The sequence below is a fragment of the Dromaius novaehollandiae genome, chromosome 4, assembly GCF_036370855.1.
Source record: "Dromaius novaehollandiae isolate bDroNov1 chromosome 4, bDroNov1.hap1, whole genome shotgun sequence".
NCBI lineage: Eukaryota > Metazoa > Chordata > Aves > Casuariiformes > Dromaiidae > Dromaius > Dromaius novaehollandiae.
The window spans coordinates 40751825-40773229 of record NC_088101.1 but is presented as its reverse complement, the minus strand read 5'-3'; the positions used below and the strand labels follow the sequence as shown (position 1 = coordinate 40773229).

General features: G+C 42.0%; 1 protein-coding gene across 1 annotated transcript; it reads left to right on the top strand.

Annotated features, from left to right (window-relative positions):
- The first annotated feature begins 1978 nt into the window (after positions 1–1978).
- LOC135328337 (protocadherin-23-like) lies at positions 1979–3961 on the top strand. The gene has a single exon (XM_064511746.1). It carries the CDS (start codon positions 1979–1981, stop codon positions 3959–3961), a length of 1983 nt encoding a protein of 660 aa, XP_064367816.1.
- Positions 3962–21405: the final 17444 nt, after the last annotated feature.

The following is a 21405-nucleotide window of genomic DNA, read 5'->3' as shown; positions in this document are numbered from 1 at the left end:
AATGAGTGCATGAACACGGCAAAAGAGAGGGAGTGAAAAAGCTTAAGGAAGGGAATGGAGAGGAGAGGAAAAAGCTCAGAAAAGGCAGAAAGACAAGCTGGAGGAACAGTTACAAGATAAGGCTGATGCTCTAAGTAGACAGAACATCTCTAGTGTGTGAAGATGCAGTATTTCTGGAAATGTGCTGTAGTTGGGCAGTCTTTTTATATGACTTCACTTGATATAAAACTGATAAAGTACCTAGGCCTCACAAAATACAAGGACTCTTTTTTTTTTTTCTTTTTTTTTTTTTTTAATGTATTAATACTGCCAGAACCACAGACAAGTAAGTCCATCTTATTTTTCTCTGCTGGTATCTGAAAACAGAACTGCGCTTTTTAGGCACTGCCTGAGCTTGGCAACAGCAGGTTTTGTTTAGTTCCTCAGTAAGTGTGCCTGATTGAATATGATTCCCATGTTTTCTTACTGACTGTGTGGGACATGGCTGTTTTTCCAAACTTGCTGTGATTCAGTGGAATTCAGGCATTTTCATATTGAACATCTGTGACTTGGGGAGGATCCATGTGTTTTCTCAATGAATATGAATGGAACTGGCAAAGGCCATGGCGTTTCTTCTTGCCTCTATGCTTGTGATTACCACAGTATATAAATATACAGAGACTTTCTCAGAATGTTTTACCGCGTCTAAAAGATCTGACAAAATCTGGCTTTTGCTTAGCGCTATCTATGTAAAGAGGCAAGTCAGATACAAAGGATAGGATCTCGTGTCTCCTCTCTCACACACACAGACTTCTACACTTATTTTAGAAAGGAATTCTCTCTCTTACCTGGATACATTGAATTGTGAGGTTGTGACAATGTTGGAAAAAAAGTCTTCTTCCCCTTCTTCTCCCCTAAGTGGATATTTGAAGGACTGTTACAGCAGCTTTGCCTGCCTTCCTTGGGGTACTGGTGCTCTAGGAGTGGTACTTGGGTAGTTCCTCCTAGACTTGGAAAAGTGGCAAGTAGCAGAACAGCTGTCCTCCCAAGTGCTTCTACATAGAAGAGGACCTAGCTATAAGAACTCCTCCTGCCACTTTCTTTTCTTTGCCTTGATTCCACTTGTCTGCAATAGGATGAATTTGCTTTTCTGTGACCACCAGGACTGTTCCCAGAAATGGTGAAATTAAATGTGGTAAAGGACCAGTGGGAAGAGCATGAGATGTGTAACTGTTGAAGCATTGTACTTAGCTTTCATGAAAAGAGGGATGTCTGCTACTTAGCATTTATACGATGCTGTATAGTCTCAGTGTCACTGAAGAAACTAATTTATCCTTACAACACTCCCAATGAGATATGAGAGTCAAGAATAGTGAAAAAGGAAGGAAATTTGGTCCTACTGAAGCTGATGGAAGTTCCTACTGGAAGCTTATTTCTGGTAAATGCTTCCCTGCCTTGCTTTGCACTATTTACTGAACTAATAGTGCTAGGATAAAGAGCAAGCCTTTTCCTGGAAAACGAGGACCAGAATGTTAAGGAGAAGAGAAATCCTTGCTGAAGGTAATAAACCCATTTATCCTTGCAGGCTTCTGCCTGCTTTCCATTCCCCTCCGTGATGAGGCATGCGTCTGCATTTAGAGGTAGCCCGTGCCCTGGTCATCGCTGTCCTTGCTAAGCAGCCCGGTTCGCCTCTCCCTAGAAACCGATTTTTGCAGGAGCCCGCTCCGAGTTCGGGGGGGGCTGCAGAGCGGCGCAGCACGACCCCCACTCGGCGTGGCGGGGCCTGGCCGCGTTGGAGGACGCCGGCCTCGGGGCGGCGCGCCGCGGCGGGGCGGGGGCTGCGCGGGCGGCGGCGGCGGGGAGCCGCCCACCCCGCCCTTCGCGCACACTTGTCCTTCCCTGCTCAGGGGCGGCGGGCGGCTGACGGCGCTTCCTCCGCGGCGACGGGGCGAGGGCAGCTGCCTCGCGATGCCGGCTTAGCGGCGGCAGGCGGCGGAGCATGGCGCGGCGGCTCCCGGGCGGCAGCAGGTGCCGCGGCGGCCCCGCGGCGGCCGCCCCGTCGGGGAGGGCGCTGGTGCCACTGGCGCTGCTGGTGCCGCTGTGGCTGGGCGCGGCGCCGGCCGGCGCGGCGCCGGTGTACAACCTCAGCCTGGCGGTGGACGAGGGGCTGCCGGCGGGGACGCCGGTGGGGGACATCCGCGCGGGGCTGCCGCCGGGCGCGGCGCAGCCGGGCGGCTTCCTGCTGTCGGAGGGGAGCGGCGAGTCGGCGGTGCTGGCGGACTTCCACGTGCAGACCGACACAGGCATCATCCGCACGGCGCGGCGGCTGGACCGGGAGCGCCGGGCGCGCTACAGCTTCGTGGCGGCCACGCTGCGCGGCGAGATGGTGCAAGTGGACATCGCGGTCACCGACGTGAACGACCACCCGCCGCGCTTCCCGCGGGACTGGCTGCAGCTCAACATCTCCGAGCTCACCCCGCCCGGCGCCGCCTTCCGCCTCCCGGGCGCCCGCGACCCCGACGCCGGCCGCTTCGGCACCCAGGGCTACACGCTGCTGGCGGAGGGCGGCGCCGCGGAGGAGCCGCCGCTCTTCCAGCTGCGCTACGGCCGGCCGGTGCCGGGCGCCGCGCCGGAGCCGCTGGAGCTGGTGCTGCTGCGGCGCCTCGACCGGGAGCGGGCGGACGCGCACCGGCTGGTGGTGGAGGCGTGGGACGGCGGCAGCCCGCGGCGCCGCGCCCGCCTGCGCGTGGCGGTGCGGGTGCTGGACGAGAACGACAACGCGCCCGCCTTCGGCCAGGCCGAGTACCGGGCGCGGCTGCGGGAGGACGCGCCGGCGGGCACCGCCGTGTGCCGCCTGCGGGCCACCGACCCCGACCTGGGCGCCAACGGCGAGGTGCGCTACGCCATCAACCGCCGCCAGAGCGACCCCGACGGCTACTTCGCGGTGGAGGAGCGCAGCGGCGTGCTGCGGCTCCGCCGCCCGCTGGACCGCGAGGCGCGGGCCCTCCACCGCCTCGTCGTGGAGGCGCGGGACGGCGGCGCCCAGCCCGAGGTCTCCAGCGCCCTCGTCTCCGTGGCCGTGCTGGACGTGAACGACAACCGCCCCGCCATCCGCCTGCTCTTCCTCACCGAGAGCGGCGGCCCGCGGGTCTCCGAGGGCGCGCGGCCCGGAGACTACGTGGCCCGCGTCTCCGTCTCGGACGCCGACGAGGGCGGCGAGGCGGGCGGCGGCATCGCGCTGGCGCTGCGCGGCGGCGAGGGCGCCTTCGCGCTGCGGCCGGCCGGCGCCGGCGTCTTCTTCCTCTGCGTGGCGGGGCCGCTGGACCGCGAGAGCCGCGACCGCTACGAGCTGCGCCTGCTGGCCACGGACGGCGGCGCGCCGCCGCTCTCCGCCGAGGAGCCGCTGCTGCTCCGCGTCGCCGACCTCAACGACGAGGCGCCCGCCTTCCCGCAGCCGCACTACCGCGCCGCCGTCTCCGAGGCCGCCTCGCCCGGCACCGCCGTGCTCCGCCTCAGCGCCTTCGACGCCGACGAGCCGGGCTCCGCCAACGCCGAGGTGCGCTACGCGCTGGAGGGCGACCCCGCCGCCCTGGCGCAGCTGCGCATCGACGCGCGCAGCGGCGCCGTCAGCACCCGCGGCCGCCTCGACCGCGAGCGGCAGGCGGCGCTGGAGCTGCGCGTGGTGGCGCGCGACGGCGGCCGCCCGCCGCGCGCCGCCTCCTGCCGCCTCAGCGTCCGCGTGGAGGACGCCAACGACAACGAGCCCGTCTTCGAGCGGCAGGTCTACGCCGGGCGCCTGCCCGAGCACGCGGCGCCCGGCCGCTGCCTCCTGCAGGTGAGCGCCGCCGCGGGAGCCCGGGCGAGGCGCCTGGGCGCGCCCCGCCGCTCGGCGCCTCCCGCGTCCGCGGGGCTTCGGGAGGGCGCCGAGCTCGGCGGAGCGCCGGCGGGAGCGGGAGGGAGCAGGCGAGGAGGCTCCTGGTGAGCCTGCTGCCCCGCTGCTTCCCGTCGGGGTCCGGGCTCCGTTCGCACCCACTGTTCGGTCAGCGGTGTGTTTCTGTTCCGGAGCGGTGCGGAGATTTTCCTGTAATGTGTGGCCCTGCAGAGTTTGGGGTTTTTTTCCTTTTCCCCCGATAAATAAATCCTAGCTGTAGCTTAAGAATCACAGGTATACTAAAAGATACACTAAAGGAAACATGCGTTAGAAAATGCTCTGAAGTGAGAAAGTGTTTATTCTTTTCTATGTAGCAACTATGGCGTAGATGTATTTTTTTGTTTGGTTTTTTTTTTAGGGGTTTATATTTTTCTCCCCAAATATCCCTTAGGTTTTCTGCAATGTTAAATAGTTCAGCCACCGCAATGAATGATAATGTGTTTTGTTGTGTGAAGGTGAGCGCTTTGATTGGGAAGGACATTCATTATGTCGCTAACATGATATGGAGCGCGTCTTTCGTTTCAGCTCTCTGGTTGGGGTGTACCCTGGGTTTTGGTCTGCTGCCCTTAAATGCATAATTTAATGATACTGCCACTCCTGTTTAGCACTCTGATTGAATGCCAGAGCTGCCTCAGGGGAGCTCAGTTAGATAGAGCATGCATACTACTGTAATCTTGAAGCGTCTTTAAAAATATTTTTTTTATATTTCTTATCCCATAAAACTCTTTTAGTGTGGGTGTAGATAATGAGTGCAGAAGCCCAGAGCATTGGAGATACTTAGGTGTCAGCTCTCGTTAAATCTCATAGGGAGTTAAACTGCCAGATACTTTCAAGGGCTTGGGTTAGTCCTCAAGGTAAAATCAGTACAACCTATCTTTGAGAATAAGTATGATGCATACTAAAGCTTTACAGGAGAGAGAAAGACAGACAACACAACACGGGGGGACCTGCAATTAAGAAGCATTTCTGTGGCTTTGTAATATTTTCACAGTGCTTTTTTGGCTAATGAGAATCAATTCATTCTGCCTTTACAGAAAATGATTAATGCTAATACAGAAAACTTTTTATTTGTCCACCCGAAAAATAATTTATTCTTTTCCAGTGGAGTTGAATGGGGGCTTTGCAAGGCCAATATTTGCAAGATATCCCTTTGCTTTTAGCTTGGAAGCAGATTTCAGAATTTGTACATTAGAACAAAGCAGAGTCTTTTCCAGCAGTAGAAAATTCACAGCAGTTAATCCCAGGTGAGGGTACAAATGTTTCAGAGTTTGTGCAGAACTATATAAGCATTTGGTGAAAAACATTGCTTAAAAAAGAGGAGAGGAGAACTAGAGAGAGTTGAAATACTGCATTTTTGTATTTGTGAAGAAAGATCATTCTCTCTTTGTCTCAGGGTGGCCTGCTTTAAAAAAAGAGTTAAGTATCAGGAGTGTTGTTGATGTTTTGGGTCTAACAGAATCATTGTATTTTAACAGAGAGCTTTTTCCATTCTGTTTTTTTTTATTGTAATCTAATCTTAAAAAAATCTATTTGCACAGCTCTGATAAAAATGAACCCATGAAAACTTTAGGAAAGTTAAGCTCATAGAGCTTTTTATTTCACATCCCAAACTTGAATGAAAATGAGAATCCAATCACATTCCTTTTTCTTCCCCCTGTCTTTCATATGGAGAAAAACATGGGTGCCCTACTGTGCTGGCCCTAGGAAAGCCAAGGAGAAAGCTGATAGCATAATATAAACAGTTTATCTTCTCCCCGTCAAAAGTGCGATGCTTTACAGTACCTTCAGTCACCATATGGTTGAAGTAGTATCAGTGAGCAGGACTGTGCCGCTAGCAGTCCGTGGTGCTGAAACAGGGCTCGAAAAAATCTTTGAAAGAAAATGTGACCGCTTTAGACCACTATTGGAGTAATGAATAGTGATTTTTACATTTGATTTAATCACATACAAGAATCTGCAAGGATTTGTGAAGCTTTTCTGTAACGATTCTTTTTTTGGGGGGGTCTGTTTTTTATTATAGGTTTTGATATACTAATTGAGAGTGCAGATTTTCTAGCAAGTCAAAGGTGTCTCATACTGTGGGCATCATACATGGTGTGTTAAATTTTGAAGCTGTCACCGTGCTACCATAATCCTGTTTAGAGAGTTTAAAAAGAAAAAGGAAAAAAAAAAAAGGTTAGGTCCTAGTGGCTGAACGATCAAACCTGGAAGGTTAAAGCCAAATGAGAATGAGGCATGAGAGATGTGTGTCGAAGGAATAACAGATGAGCATCACATGCACTACCAGGGAAGAAAGGGGGTGTTTCTACTTGCAGGTTAATCCTCAATTATCATAGTGATGTTTGTGTTTCACTGTGTACTGGGCTTAATAGGTTTTGAAACTTTAAACATACCTCCCATTTAGAGTTACGCTCTTCCAGTCCTTTCCTCTTTTTTTCTTCTGCTCAGCTATCATGAGCAGGAAGAGGTCTGCTTTATTTTCGTGGCTCTTGGAGTTGTAGATGAGGAAGCTCTTGCTTTGGTCATGCCATTTTTCATGGTCTGTGGTATGAGTCCTGTCTTTTGCTTGGTTCTTGAACTTAAGAACTAGCATGAAATGGAGACAACTCCAGACTTTGTTACTGCTGCTTCCGGAGAACTGAAGATGAACCGAGACGCTGAAGAAAGCTGCTCATTTCACTTAGCTTTCTCTGCTCCCCAAACCTGGGGGCAGCAGAAGAGGACTACAGTTGTACCTCAGGGAGACCAGCATTTGTGCTCCATTTCACATTCAGATCACAAATGTTGAAGCTAGAAACTTGTTAGATCTTCCGATCTTTTCACTCTGCAGTCGGAGAGTCTTCTGCAGTAGTGCATGTAGAAGTCTGTTAATTAGTAACCTGTGCTTGGTGACTGGTAACAAACAATTATATTATATATCATGTGTCTAGAGCTTTGTGCCTTAGCACTTTGCTGTAGCTCTGTCTAGCCAGTAAATACTGGGAAATGTACTCCCTTGCGTTCTTGACTGTGTGTTGTTAATAGCAAATTTTTTTCCTCCTGGGAAATCTTTTACTCCTACTGAGATTATTATTTAGGTTTTCTTCACCTCCCCTCCCCCTTTGGCATAATAGCTCATGGAATAGTTATGTGAAGTGAGTCAACTTGCATATAAGTCTGTCTTTTACCAATTTCTCCTACTCTGTAGGAATTCACTCGTTAGAATAATTAATTGCACACTTAAGAGAGAGTTTCCAGCAGCTTCTGGAAACACTGCTTTATTCCAAGCATATTTGCAGGCTTTTCTATGTTGATAAAAGACTGTTCCTTACAGGATAGATTGGCCAATAAGAGAGAATCTGTATCCTGAAAAGTAAGTGGAATTTATTTGCATCGGCTAAGAGAAGAAAGCAACCTGGTGGTACGATGATTGCACCACTGTGGAAAATAATACTGGTGGAGTAACTTAAAGTCACTATCAGAAATCTAAACAGACAAGTGGGAAAAATTCTAAATGGAGAAAGGGGAAAATCAATGGGGAAGTAATGAGTTATCAGACACTGGAAAGCAGACCAAAGATATATGGCGAAACACATAAGTAGATCTTTAAAGATGTTAAAAGTTAGTACAGTTGAAGAGAAACTTGTAGACCAAGACAGCTAACAATGGCAAAAGCATTCTCCTAAAAGCAAAATGAAAGTAACAGAAACATTCTCCTTCTGATACCATAAGCAGACGTTTTTCTAACTCTTTCATTTGTGCAAATGCATCAAAATCCTCCTTTCTTCATGCAGAAGTGCTGTATGTTGTTTTTGAGTTGTCATTCACCTTATAGATGATGTTTACTTGTCTTTAAGAAATAGTAAATGGCCCTGTATATTCTTCCACAGATCCTGACAAAGGCTAACAAATGGCACAAGTGTTGCACACGAGAGTGATATTGAGTTTGTGTGGTGCAGTCATTGGTATGGTACATCGCAAAGGATAATGGCTGCAGTTGTGAATGAGGGGTGTATTTTATGATTTTTGTTCAAGGTGGTAGCAGTTCAAAACTTGTAGCCCTTGGGACTATTTCATAAGTAAAATGGAAGACAGGACAGGCTGGGAGAAGGGATCTTTCTGCATAATATGAATCTGTTTTCTGAGGCTCTCCAGTGTGGCCTAGAAATGAGATAAGCGGGAGGAAAAAGTCAGAACCTCTGGCTGCATCCTGTTTTTCCTCCTATACTTTTCATCCCATTCTCGAGCACAAACATGATTGTAAATGCCTGTAGACTTCTGAGTGATGGTGGTGATTGTGTCCTATTTCTTTACTCTTTGGTGTCAAATTGGCAATTTCAGGTGGATTTAATGTGGATAATATATGTCTCTGTGATGATTGTACCTCTGTGGCCAAAGAGTGACGAGTGTGACGAAGTGTCTCTCTTCTGAGCCATTCTCCTAATATAATTTAATGAATTAATGAATAAAACTTTGCCTTAGAGCTGCCTTGCTATCATAGACTAATTCTGATTCTTAATTTTTTTTCAAGGTTTTTTGAGTGATTACAGTACTTTTCAATACTTACTGTAACGGTTCTCTTTAGTATTAGTACAATATATCTCAGAATTACAGTACCGAGCTGCCAGTTTTGTCAGGATTTTCGGTGGTCTTGTTGAAGAGACAATATATTCTATTTCTCTCTCTGTCATACAACAGGTTAAAACTTGATCTAAAGGGAAACAGTTAATTATGTCAAGCTGGCATCTCTTTCCCTTGTGTTGTCTTTTACATTGTTGGGGTGGAAATGCCTGGAGCCCCAGTTCTGCTTGGTATCCTCCAGGGACTCCTGCGTACTTGAGTATTTCTCCCTTATCTGGCTATGCAGAGCTTAGAGCTAGAAAGGAATTTGGCAACAGTGGCAGCCAAACTCATATGTTGAAATTAACACAAAATAAACATCTCCATTATACAATATAGTACATTTGATATAATTTGGGACTTGTAGCTTGCTTCCACTGCATGGGTATACTATAGGTTGCAAGGTACTCTTATTCTATGACATGAATGTAATTCACTTTATACCGAACATGCATTCTTACGGTAGGTATAACAAATTAAGTATTTGTAATTGCATCCTGAAAAAAAACATAAATTTTCATGAATTCTTGACAGTCATATCAGTAGCTATATTCTAAATTTATTTTCTTTTACGGTTTATTAAAAAACATGTCTATTGCCTTTAAAGCCGTATCTGATGGACCAGAAGAAGAAATAAAGTATATGTTGTCTGCCAAATGATAAAGACCCATATGCATTCCGCTGTTATGACAACTTACACTTTTCTGGTCCGTTAAGGAAACTGTTTTAACTCACTGGTTAGGGCTCTTCAGTTCTTTTTACTTTAAAATAGCAGGCTGAGTTGGGGGGCTAGGCAGAGGTTTATAAATGCAATGACACCAAGGAAAGGTTTTGTTTAAAGCTGAAAAACCTAACCTACATATACCAGAAATTATTTCCTGATGAGGGAAAGGCCTGTGAAATTCTAGAAAATATATTTGAAGGCAAAAATATATGTAAGAAGGATGTTTGTTTTTCTGAGATTTTTTAAAGTGTTTAGTATATTTGGAAAAAGTTATTCTGTCTTTGAATGCACATATTTCCAAGAGATGCTAGCAGGAAAAAGTTCTAAAAAGACATTTCAGCATGCATCGCTTCTTTAATTTTTCTCTGCTTTCTGCAAAAAAATGAAAGAAAAATAAGAGGATGAAAAGGGTTTTTGATGTTTGGTGTAAGTGAAGGAGACTTGGAGGCTAATTGTCCATTGAGCCACTGATCAGGTAGCAGTATTGGCTGCAGACTGCATTTTTCTTCCCTTTCTTTCCCTGAAATGTTGAAAGAAAGAGCTGAAAGGACAGTTCGTTCTTTGATCCTTTTCATTCTGGGTCATTTCGTCCACATTGCTGTTACTAAGAACAGACATGAAGCCAGCAAACTGTTTCATGTTGGTTATAAAGAGCTATAAAATCAGACTCATCCTAATTAGAGGATGAGTCAGGTAAGATGAGAGGTAAGACAAAAAGAAGATAAAAGTGATTAGGCCATGCCTTCCTCTGTTGGTGTCTTGAGCTTTCCAAGTCTAGTTTTCATCGCATCCACCTTCAGAAAGTAAGCTGCAGAAGTATTAAGATTTTTGTTTGTTGGCTTAGAGTGGTATTTTATTCTGAAACTAATACAATTGAAAACAGGAAGACCAAAACCCAGACTGAAGTACAGTTACAGGAAAAAAATTATTATTTAACCTATAATTAATAATGCAACACTATTTGTTTCATCCAATCTGTATTAGTATTTTACTGAGTCTGAAACCAGCTAGCCCATCATGGTTTATCTGTTAGGTATATGCTTTTGTAGCAATTCTCCCTGCCCCCCTTCCCCTCCCCCCCCCTTTTTTTGCATTCCAGAAATCACTCAGGAGATTCTCAATAGACTGTAATAGCTTTGTGGCAATAAAATCACTTTTCATGGTTGCGCACACCTTTTGTAATCCGTTAGATATGTGGCTTTACAGGTACAGGTGGTCTGTGCTTGGAGATAAATGTCTCTTGGAATCTGTGAAGCATCCTGCTGCTTCCTGTGCTGAGCTCACTGCATAGTGAAAGGGAGGAAATGAAAAAATTCAGCAAACAAAATGAATTGTTTTAATGATAATATTTGAATAACTCTAAATGATTCCTACATATTCTTTTGTTTAAGAATTCGGTCTTATTTCAATCTTTTTAATAATAGGAAAAAGTTTATAAAAATGATTTAGTCTGTTTCTTGATGCAGTCCTTTCAATGCCAGTGTTAAGCACAGAAACCATGTTTTGTACAAGTAGGAAGCTCTGATCCTAAAAAACTCAAGGGTGTGAGAAGTGGAAGCCTTTGACTTTTGCTGCTTTTAGTTTGTGGTTACTCTTAAATGTGGCAAGCATTAAATTTTCAGTGTCCAACACCTGCAGAAGAACAGATTTCCCAAGGGGAAGTAATCCCTCGCCATGACACTGTACTAAATGTATAGCTGTTTGATAACTAATCCCCCCACTTTGAGAACATATGAAAAAGAAATAGTTTGAATGCGACAGCTCTTAATGCTTATTTCTGACTTCAGTTAGAGTGAACCAGCTGCTAAAGGAACAAACATGACTCGCTGAAAACTTGTATTGATATTGAACTTAAACTTGAAGATACAGACCTTGTCTTATATTAAGAAATGTTATAGCCAATAAGGGCCTTTTAAATGAAAATGACTTCAAAAGAAAGCTAAAAGTTTAATCAGACATTGACAGGGCAGATTTAGCTTTTATTTGAGAACCCAAATTTGCATGGAAGTTTTTTCTTTTTTAAATTTTCATTCTCAAAATTGCTGTAGAAAATGACCTTTTTTCCCCCAGTTCTAATGGCAGTCTTTTAATTGACTTCAGCAAGTTGGTGCTGGGAAGAGGGAAAGTTTGGAGGCTTATGGATGCCCAAGTCTTCTGAAAGTGTCTGCACACTTGAGTCCATAGCTGTGATGAGAAAAGATACACCAGTGGTTAAGGTGGTGTTGTAGAGTAATTAGATGTGTTCTTAGCACTTAGGGTAGTGATAGAGAAATAATCAAATTATCATCTTACTTAAGTGCTTTGCATTGCAGAGATCTCTGTATTAAAATATTAGTTGAAAGAATACTCGGAGCACCAGTGGCAAACATAGAGTCCTTGAATATCTTTAGCTACAGAGTTTTATAGAGTTTTATGCAAAATAATCAATAAATGTTTGCTGAAATGTCCAGCAAGTTTTCATTCATCATTGCTGACCTTCTGGATTAATTATTTGTGAACTACTTTTTAGATGGAAGGCAGTCCAATTCAGAAATGTAATGGTTTTGCTAGTGTTCACCTTTATGCAAAGAGCTGACTTCAGCAGTTGTTTCATAACACACGAGCAAATTATTAATAAGCTGTAAATGTCTGGGTATGGCCTGTCTGTTCATTTATCAAATATTAATGTCAGTTTATCATCTATATAGACTTTCATAAGCTGCTAGGTCAGCACACAGTGAAGCCTTAGTCTTTCCTGGAAGGTTTTAAAGCACAGGGAAATACATGAGTCGGAATTTAAGTTCCAAGCTTACTATGCAAACAGATTGACACATCACAGAAGGAGTTTTTATTTTTATTTTTATTTTATTTTGCTCTGTGATTCATTCTGGAAAACAAACTTCTAACTGCATGCTGAAAAACCATCAATGATTCACAGAGTCTGCATTTCTCTTTTAAAATTCATGAGTTTGATTTAGAAACAATTAAGAAGGTTTATGGGGCTTGGTTAATATGCCTTTAGATAGCCAGCAGAAACTTGTGCTGCAGTGTGTTAATGATAGAGTTTGTTTGAGCAATCCCTACCCTACATTCAGCATAAAGAGATAGGTAATATGAATGCTGCTGTTAGCAAGGAGGAGTGGGGCTCGCTCTCAGAATGATTATACAGATCCTACTACAGGTGTCAACAACCCAGAGGCACAGATATCAGCTAACAGAACACACCTTGGAGGGAAATACTCCAAAGCTCACTTTGTGTAGTTGCTAGACATAAGAGCTTGTGTACGTATTGTATCAGACCAATAGTCCATCTATAGCCCCATATCTTCTCTCTCTCATAGATACTAAAGTGTAAGAACAGGGCCAACATGATCCATTCCCTAATAGACTCTTAGTCTCCAACTGTATTCAGCTCAAGGACATCTGCAGCAAAATATGGTTTCTGCACATTTGTAACCCTGAATGGATTTTCTTCTGTGACACTTACGTAGCTCTCAGCATTTCCCAAATGCTTTCATCCGCAGTGTGCTGTGGCGAGGAGTTCCACAGATCAGCTGCCTGTTCCGTGAAGAATCACCCTTTTGCTTTGAGCCTGGAGACTGCTCAGATGAATGAAGGAATGACTGGTCCGTACCACTCATCACTGTATAGTTCTCTGTTGTGTCACCTCTCCATCATCTCTTTTCCAGTACTCTGTCTTGTTAGCTGAAAAATCTGACTAGTACTTAGGACGTAGTTGGTCTTGAACCAATGCTGAAATGTGCCATTGGTGAAGAGGTAAAATTAAATCTTATTTACAAAGGTGATGTAGTGAAAGAAAGTCTACATTTTATAGTCTGCAAAAACAGTCTACAGGAGCAGTTCAGTAATCTGTGTGAAAGAGCTTTCTTTCAGGAGGAATAACGGATTTTTAGGATATGTTTTTATAAATCCCTGTTCATTTAATCAGTTCTCAGTGCTTTAAGACTCCTCTATGAAGATCTTTACAAAATCAGGAGCTTTTTTATATCTTTGGCACTTAGTGAAATCGTGCTTCTCTAGTGAATGCAGAATTACACGTAGAATTACATGGGATTTATGCCATCCCTGGAGAACATGTCCAATAGTAGTGTACTATTTAACATTGCTGCAGAAGATGTGCAGACATTTCTCACCCTTTCATACTGCGTTGTTCTCATATATATATATATGAAAAATAGTGTATATATATAAAATGTATATATATTTGTAAAAAAAATGCAGCAAATTAAACACTTGTATTCTAACATGTGCATGACCAAATGTAGTAACTGTTAGCATTTACTGTAACTGCCAGCACACACTAATGCAAAAGGAATGTCTATAAGGATCCATATGCTGGCCAGCAGTGCTTGGATGTAAAATCTCTTGTTAGTTCTCTTGATAATTACTTGGTCACGATTTTTAGGGAAGTAGAGTGTTTAGATGCAGGAACTTCATACCAAAGTATGTGGGTTGCTGATGAAATGTTCTGCATACAGAATCAGTTTTAATTCCTACTACTAACTCAGTCTTACTTAAATCAAGCAGCGTAAACAAAGTTTGAACTGGGCCTTTCTTTACAGGCCATGCTGTAAAGATGATTCTTTATAGACCCAATTTACCGTAGAACCCAAAGCCTTACCTTTCATGGTAGCATCTGCTAGTGAGAGTAAGCAGAACATATTTTAAGGGAAGATGTGTATGTTGCAACCCATTTTTGTGCCTATTTGCCCCCTCCCATAAGCTTCCCTTTGATATGTAGGTTACTCTAGTAGATTGAATCAAATCTGTGAACTTTGAAATAGTTTTGTTTAGAAGTGTGTTTCTGTTCTGTAACTAGAAGTACAGCATTAGACATGCAGCTCTAGATTATATCTCTCCCACTCCTCTTCCCTAAATGAAAGCATGCGTTACATCTATGCCAGATTTTCCTAGGTCTGATTCCTGTTGTGTATGACTTTTAAAATAAAAATCAGGATATTGTCATGCCTGTTTACTTGTGTTCACAGACTGTACTATTTTAAGAATAAAACTGTTGCAGTACCAATAGTATTTGCTGTAGTAAAAAAGTGTACTAACTCTCAGCCTCGACAGATGTCTTGGTCTCCTGCACTGACTTTGTGAGACTCTAGCCTAGTGTTTTTTGTCTCCCCTTCCCCCTCTCCCTCCCCTCCACAACTACCTCCCTCATGCAGAGAATTAGGTTGTCGTGCTTTTGTCTGCTCCACTTCCAGTGACTGTGCCTAGATCTGGCACGGGGAAGGGGTAACAGGAAGGGCAATTATTAAACTAACGTCTGACTAAACATATGTCAGACAAACAACTTGTGTATGCTTTTTTTTTTTTTAACGATTATAAATAAACACACATGGTTTAGTGTAACGTCCAAAGAACTGGATGTACCTTTCTAATTAGAGAAACTGCCTGAGACTATTGCGCTCATTCTTTGTGCATTACACTATAAGCTTGTAAAACCCCAATAAATACGATTTTTATATTACATGCTCAGTTTTTCCTGCTACGTTTTGTAGTTGCTTTGAATTCTGAACTCATGTCCAGAGATATTAGGGTAGTAATTTATCAAAACTTTTTCTCTCAAGTGTCCTTCTGCACTGGGACTGAATTGGTAATAGACTTATTTGTATTAAACCATGTTTTCTCTTAGACTCTTACCAAGTCACACATCCGTTCTTTATCTCTATTTGTGTATATTTAGGTTATATATTAGAAATTATGCATTTATATATATGTGGAGAACTATTTTTACTTAGGAATACATTACAAGTCTTTTGATGAGCTATTGCTTTGGACATTTATCCGGTATGATTTCGTAACCAATTCCAAACATTTTTATTAATTAGCTAATTTTATGGATGCATTTCAGTTTGGTACTTTTATCGCTGTAATGCTTAATTTCATTTATGTAGGACTGATGTTGTGCCCTTACAGGGGCATAGACTCGGTACAGCATGTCTTTATTTTGTGATACTTCTGTTCTGAAAAGATATTCAGTCTCTTGAGATGCTATCAAACAGAGGAGGAAAAGCTCCTTGAGACAAGGATTATCACCTTGTTAATGCTTATGCTGTACATTGTATCATAAGATTTTTTGGGGTGTGTTATTAGAATATGTTAATTTCAAAAATGTATCCACAGGGAATTTAAACCTTAAAGTTTGCAATCACGTGTTGGGGGAAGGGGGATGGTAACCTGAATGTACCAAGTTATTGCTTGCTCAGTTTTTAAGTTTGGTTCCTGTTCTGAGTATTTTGTGTGCTGTGTTGTTATTGTTCATCATGAAGACATCAAACAGAATTGTTTTATAGATTTTTTAGGGATGAAATCACTGAAAGCATTTTAAAATTCTTGGGGCTGTACTTAAACTCCTTAGTTACCCTAGCGTAGCTCTGGGATAGCTCCTTAGCACTACTCTGCTGTACCAAGGGTCAGTCGGTGTTTAGGGCCTTGTCAGAATCCAGTCGCCAGCTAGTGATACAAAAATTGGACAGGGGCTTTCACTCACATTAAAGATTGGCTGTTTAACTTGAAACACGAGATTCAATAATGCTGTTTTTTAAAAATTAATGAACCTGGTAACTCCCGTCTGCCTTGTCCTTTTTCAGGTCTGTAAGCCTGCTCAAAGTAAGTGTAAAATGCTGCCATATGGTAGTACTGTACAACAACATCATGCCAATTGATGCCTGCACAAGTTGTGAGGCAGCGGAGAGCTGGAGTGTTATTTTCAAAAGTGCCTTTGTTGCACAAGCATGTAGGGAGCTCAGGAACATAAGCCATAAAGAAATCAACCACGACTTGTTCTTTGGGTTTTTTTTTTTTTTTAGGTTCTCAGCTTTTGAAAATCCCAGCTAATTTAATGTGTGTCTGTGTACAAATCTGACAGTTGAAACATAGCAGTTGAAAGACTAACTGCTTTTAATTTTTTTCAGGGATATTTGTTTGTTTGCAGTGAGGACCAAAGGTGGTATTTAGGAGTTAGAACATAACATTTGTAGGATGCTGTTATGGGACACAAGTTATTCAGCAGTTTCAGAAATTCTGTCACTGAAATTCCATGTTACTATTAGTATATAGAGAAAAAACATTCATGTTTACTGGGAGATTTTTTTGATGTCTGTTGGATCTGAGTGGTAGCCAGTTAAAACATACTTTTTGAAATCTTGAGTTTATGCTATAGCATTATTCTTACTAATTGCTCAAAATGGAAACCATGTTTTAAGCCTATGAGCATAAACTAAATGATGGCTATTTTTCTAAATAGCGTGGGTGAAAGTTAGAAACATTGCTGAGGTTATCAGGTGCAAATTTTAATACCAGCTACCTCCAAAGGCTCCCAGTGGCTACAGTAGTTCTTGCCCACCCTGTGCCCAGGTTTTTGGGGCGTAAAGCAGAATTGCTGTGTCTGCATAGGCAGACAGACATTTTCATCAAATCTGTAGATTTGGAAAGCTTAACTTTCTTCAAGTGCAGTAGGTAACACCATAGTAACAAGTATGAGATTGCCAGAGTTGTAGCCTTGGAGCATATGTTATATGTAAGTTTGTTTGCATGTCAAAACTTATGTTAAAAAAGCACTCTGATGAGCTAAAGGGGGACAAGAACATAAAAATGGACCTTCTGGGGCATTTAGTCCACCTACATGCTGTCACATGGCAGTCATATCATGAAATTAGTCCTGCTTAGCAACTGATGAAACTCTGTTTTAACGCCAGCGGGGTTTGGGTTTTGCACCATTGCTCTAGTTGAAAGACTGTTCCAGAAGTGAGTGCCATGGTTAGAAACAGTCATTTTCAGCTTCCACATCCAGTTTATCCATTCATTGCACAAGCACCACTCTCTAACTCAAATGGCAAGGAGGGAAGAAGGTATCTACCCTCTGTAAATACATCAGGAAGAAAACCATGTCTCTGCTCAGCCTCCATCATTTTAGGGTACCAGCTCAAGCTCTTCAAGTCTCTTCTGTAAGGGAGGCTTTTTGCTCTGTTCATCGTTTTATCTCTGCCCCCATTCCAGCTTTAATTCATCATTCTTGAAAACAGGCACCCAGACTGTACGCAGTATTTTTCAAATGAGATCTGACAAGTTATTTGTACAGGAATGTTAATACTTAACTGGAAATACCTCACCTAAATCAGTTTGCATTTGTCTTTTTTTATGGCAGGTTTGCTTTGACTCATAGTCATCCATGTATTTTTTTTTCTCTTCTTCAGTTTTCAGTAAATAACTTCTCAGCTTACAGCAAAAAAATATTAGTTTTTAGATATGTAATTTCATATTTTGTCATTCTGCTTTTATTACTCCAATCCTCTAGTTCTTCTTTATAAATTCTCTATCTTCTGTATTGATGGGGCTTTCCCATTTCATATAACTGGTGAATTTTATTGAAATGCTTATTTTTCTTTTCTGATTAATGCATAGATTAATTGCATTTAACAAGATAGTTACCAAGACTTATCCTGAGGAGCTCCACTATGGAAAACCAATCCTTTTTTACTTCCCTTTTTCAAGACACCCTGTTTTCATCTCTCCTGTAACCTAGTTTCTTACCATGTGATTCTTTGACTAACAGTTTTGTTCTCTGCATTAAATAAAAATTTAAAGAAATATGATTTTCTATGAGATGCTTACTGTATCCTGACTAAATAATTACATTTTCTGTGTCTAGAAAATCAGTTTTCAAAAAGATACTGAGGTAGGTGGCAGAATGTTGCATTTTATCCACTTTTTTATCTTCATTTTTTTTTCAAAACTTGTTCAAAAGTTTGCATCTGCTTCAGTCAGGCCGATAGGACTGTAGTGCTCACATTCACTTGTTTCTCTTCTCTAAAATACAGTCCCTCCATCTGGTATTTTCAAGAGAGATGCGTTTGTTAAGATTTAGAATAGTTCTTACTGCAGGCCTGTAGTTTTACTTCAGTTCTTTAAAAGCTCTAGATTGGGTCCTCTCACTTTGAATGCTGTTTGAGTTTTAACTTTAAGGTGCATAACTGCCATTTCTATATTCTTATCCCCATTAGTTACCATGGCCATCATTACTCTTAGCAGAAGTGAGGAATGCATTCTTTCGGCTCTTGCACAATAGCCAATTTTAGCAGGATGCTATCTTCTTGTCTTAGCACACCATAACTGCTTATTCTCTTTTTTATGAATATCTGTATATTTTTAGCATGATTGACTTAAGAGGGAAGTCTGTGACTACTTTATCCAAATCCCTGATTTTGTCCATTTGTCTGTTAATTGGTTCCTTTAATTTTTAACGTTCTTTGTTTATCACTTAAAAACTATGAGTTACAGACTAACTGTTGTTTATTCCTCCACTGAATTTAAACTTTTTATAATTACATGATCTCTAATATTTATGCCTAATGCCTATATTATTTTCATTGATTTTCCAGTCTCTATCTGAGAAGTTAATGCCTCATAAAGAAATGATTTCTGGTGGTAGTCTTTCTCCAAGAGCACTATAATTCTCCCTGTGTATCTTCAAATCTAACTTTGGGGCTGAAGAGGCCTATAGCAGCTTTATTCCATGTGATGCTGGAGAAAAAATCCACCAACCAACATGCTCTGTGAGCATTAGCACAACACTTTACAGCTGTTAAAATCTCATCTTCTTACTCAGAGGATTAACCATCTATTTCTCTTGGCTCATAGATTTGCATGTGAATTCATTCTAATTTTTTTTTTAATAACATGTAGGTTAACTGGGGTTGCTGGTAGAGTTTCTTCTCTGGTGGGACATTTCACTGGCTGATATGTTAGGGATTTATTTCATTAGGCCATACATTCTCTAAGCCTCTGGAATCTGAACCTCCGTGAGGTCTCAAAGCACCTTCTGGAGATGCCATAAATCTTTCAAGCGACTGTTGGGATTCAACCCAGCTTCTCCTGGCTTCTGCAGCTTCCGGCTTTTCTTCAGTAACAATGTTTTTCTCAAGTTTTGTTCTCTTGTGAATCTTATGTGCCTCCAATTAAATAAGACCCCGTCGTCTTTCTTCTTTCTGAAAAGATTTTCCCCCTATGCGCTTCTTTCTTTCTTTTTTTTTAAGCTTGTATTTTATCCACTCATACTGAATTCATCTTGCTTAGATATTTTACACTCTGTCCACTTCTTGCTTGTGGACAAGAGGGAGTAAACTCATTTCTGGCTTTAATCAAGGATTTTTTTGTTTTGTTTTGTATTTTTTTTTTCCTATGGTTTCTCACCCAGAGAAGCAATTGTTATTTTTAATGGCCAGTTATTTATCTGATCTGGGTGGTACGAGTAGAAACCTTTCCCTGGAAATGATGTGAATGAGATTTACTCTAGCAGAATCTTAAAGGTTGCCATGTACAGTGCAGTGATGCACGTGAAATCTTCAATGTTTTTAATTAAGCCTACTTTTATTTATAACTTGATTGTTGTGTGTACCAAACCAGGAAAAAAAGAAAAAATCCCAAGTAATTAAAATTCTATTAGAAGATAAAGCAGTCAAAAGGTATAAGAAGGAGGACTCGCAGAAACGGAGGTTAGACTGCAGTATTGAACTGTCATCAGCAGTAACGTGAAAAAAGTCATTTTATCATTATCATGACTGCTTAATAATTAGTCAGAAGAGAATAATGACCAGAGCTAGGGGGAATGTGATGAATTGCTTTTGAAAAGATTTTTGTAGAGTTTAGGTTTGTGTGGGTTTGCAACTGTACATGGTTAGTGTGCTTGAAATACTTCAAAGGGGGGGGGGGGGAAGAATCTTAGTTTTGAGATGAATGCTACTGTGAGAATTTCAGATTATGAACTGGAATGAAATAGAATCCTAGAAACTGCGAAAAATTCAGATAAGCTTCCAGAGCAAAAGGATGTATCATTTTGTTTCCTTTTGTACGTAATTGGACACAATCAAAGTGAAGAACACCTAACTGGAAAATTGTGTTATAAAGTTAAGGATTTGGGCATATGGTTTTGTAATGATGTGAGCTACCAATAGCTAGTATTAAATATGCTGGTCTACAGATTGATCTACATGAAAACTCTTCTAGCTATGAAACAGTAACTTACCACAAGTTGCAGCAGCATCTTTTGGAGAGAATCACAGTTACATGCACTTTGTGGGCTCAGGTGGTATGTTGTGGTCATTTACAGTACATGAAACTAAGAGTATAGGTACAGGTACACAAATCTCTGGTTTCGTGCTTCAAGTCTTATCCTGCGTTGTCTAAACCAAACTTTTTTTTCCAGTTAGAATGAACCTGAAATGTTTTAATTTGAAATGGAAAAAAACAATAAAACTAAAAATGAACAAAAAGTGTTCCAGGTTGAATGAAATGTTGACTTTGTTTTGACTGAAAACATTCATTTTTGGTCCTTCAAAGAAAGCAAAGAAATTAATAAAGTAAATGTTCTGTCTCTTTATCTAATAGCTCAGTTGTTAATGTGCTCATACAAGGACCGAGACAGAAATCAATTCCCATTTCCCATTATCTGGAAGGTTTGTGTACAGCGATATGTATAAGTAAAGTTTTTTTTCCTGATTGTAAATACAAGCACAGTTCAGACTATATTTTCCAGAATCACAGCTGTAGACTTGCGCTTGGAAAGCATTTTTAGTTCTGAAGCTGTTCTTACCATTGTGATATTATTCTGATGAGACTCTGTAGAATACTAGGATATTTCCCAGGGAATTTATGACAGGAAAACCAGAAAATGGAATTATCATTCAGAAATAGGACCAAAGAAAGGAAAGTTGAAAGGAGAAGACAGATTACTGGAAACTTAAAACTGTGTATTGCAATTAAAATCTTAATAAATGTAGATAGCAGATATATTGAATGTCTGTTCGTCACAAAGGTGTGTACTTTGTTAATTGTATGTGGGAGAAGCTTTTGGTGATTGAAGGTTTTTGTAATTCTCACAGACTGTATTTTCCGCTAACAAGGATCATATTTCAGTGAACGCTGTTTAACTGGAGTTCATGTTGTCGCTCTCTGGTATTAGAAGTGAATGAGTTTAATAAGGTGGTATTAGATGGCTTTGTGTGTAATCTTTTTGTCTTTATTTAGCTGTTTTGATAGTATATGAAGGATATTCTTAAGCTATTGAAATGTAGTAAGTGCCTGCATAGTTTAAAGTTACCAGATTATGCTATAGTGAGCTTTACAGCAATGTGTTACAGTTAACCTGCTACCAAATGGAAGT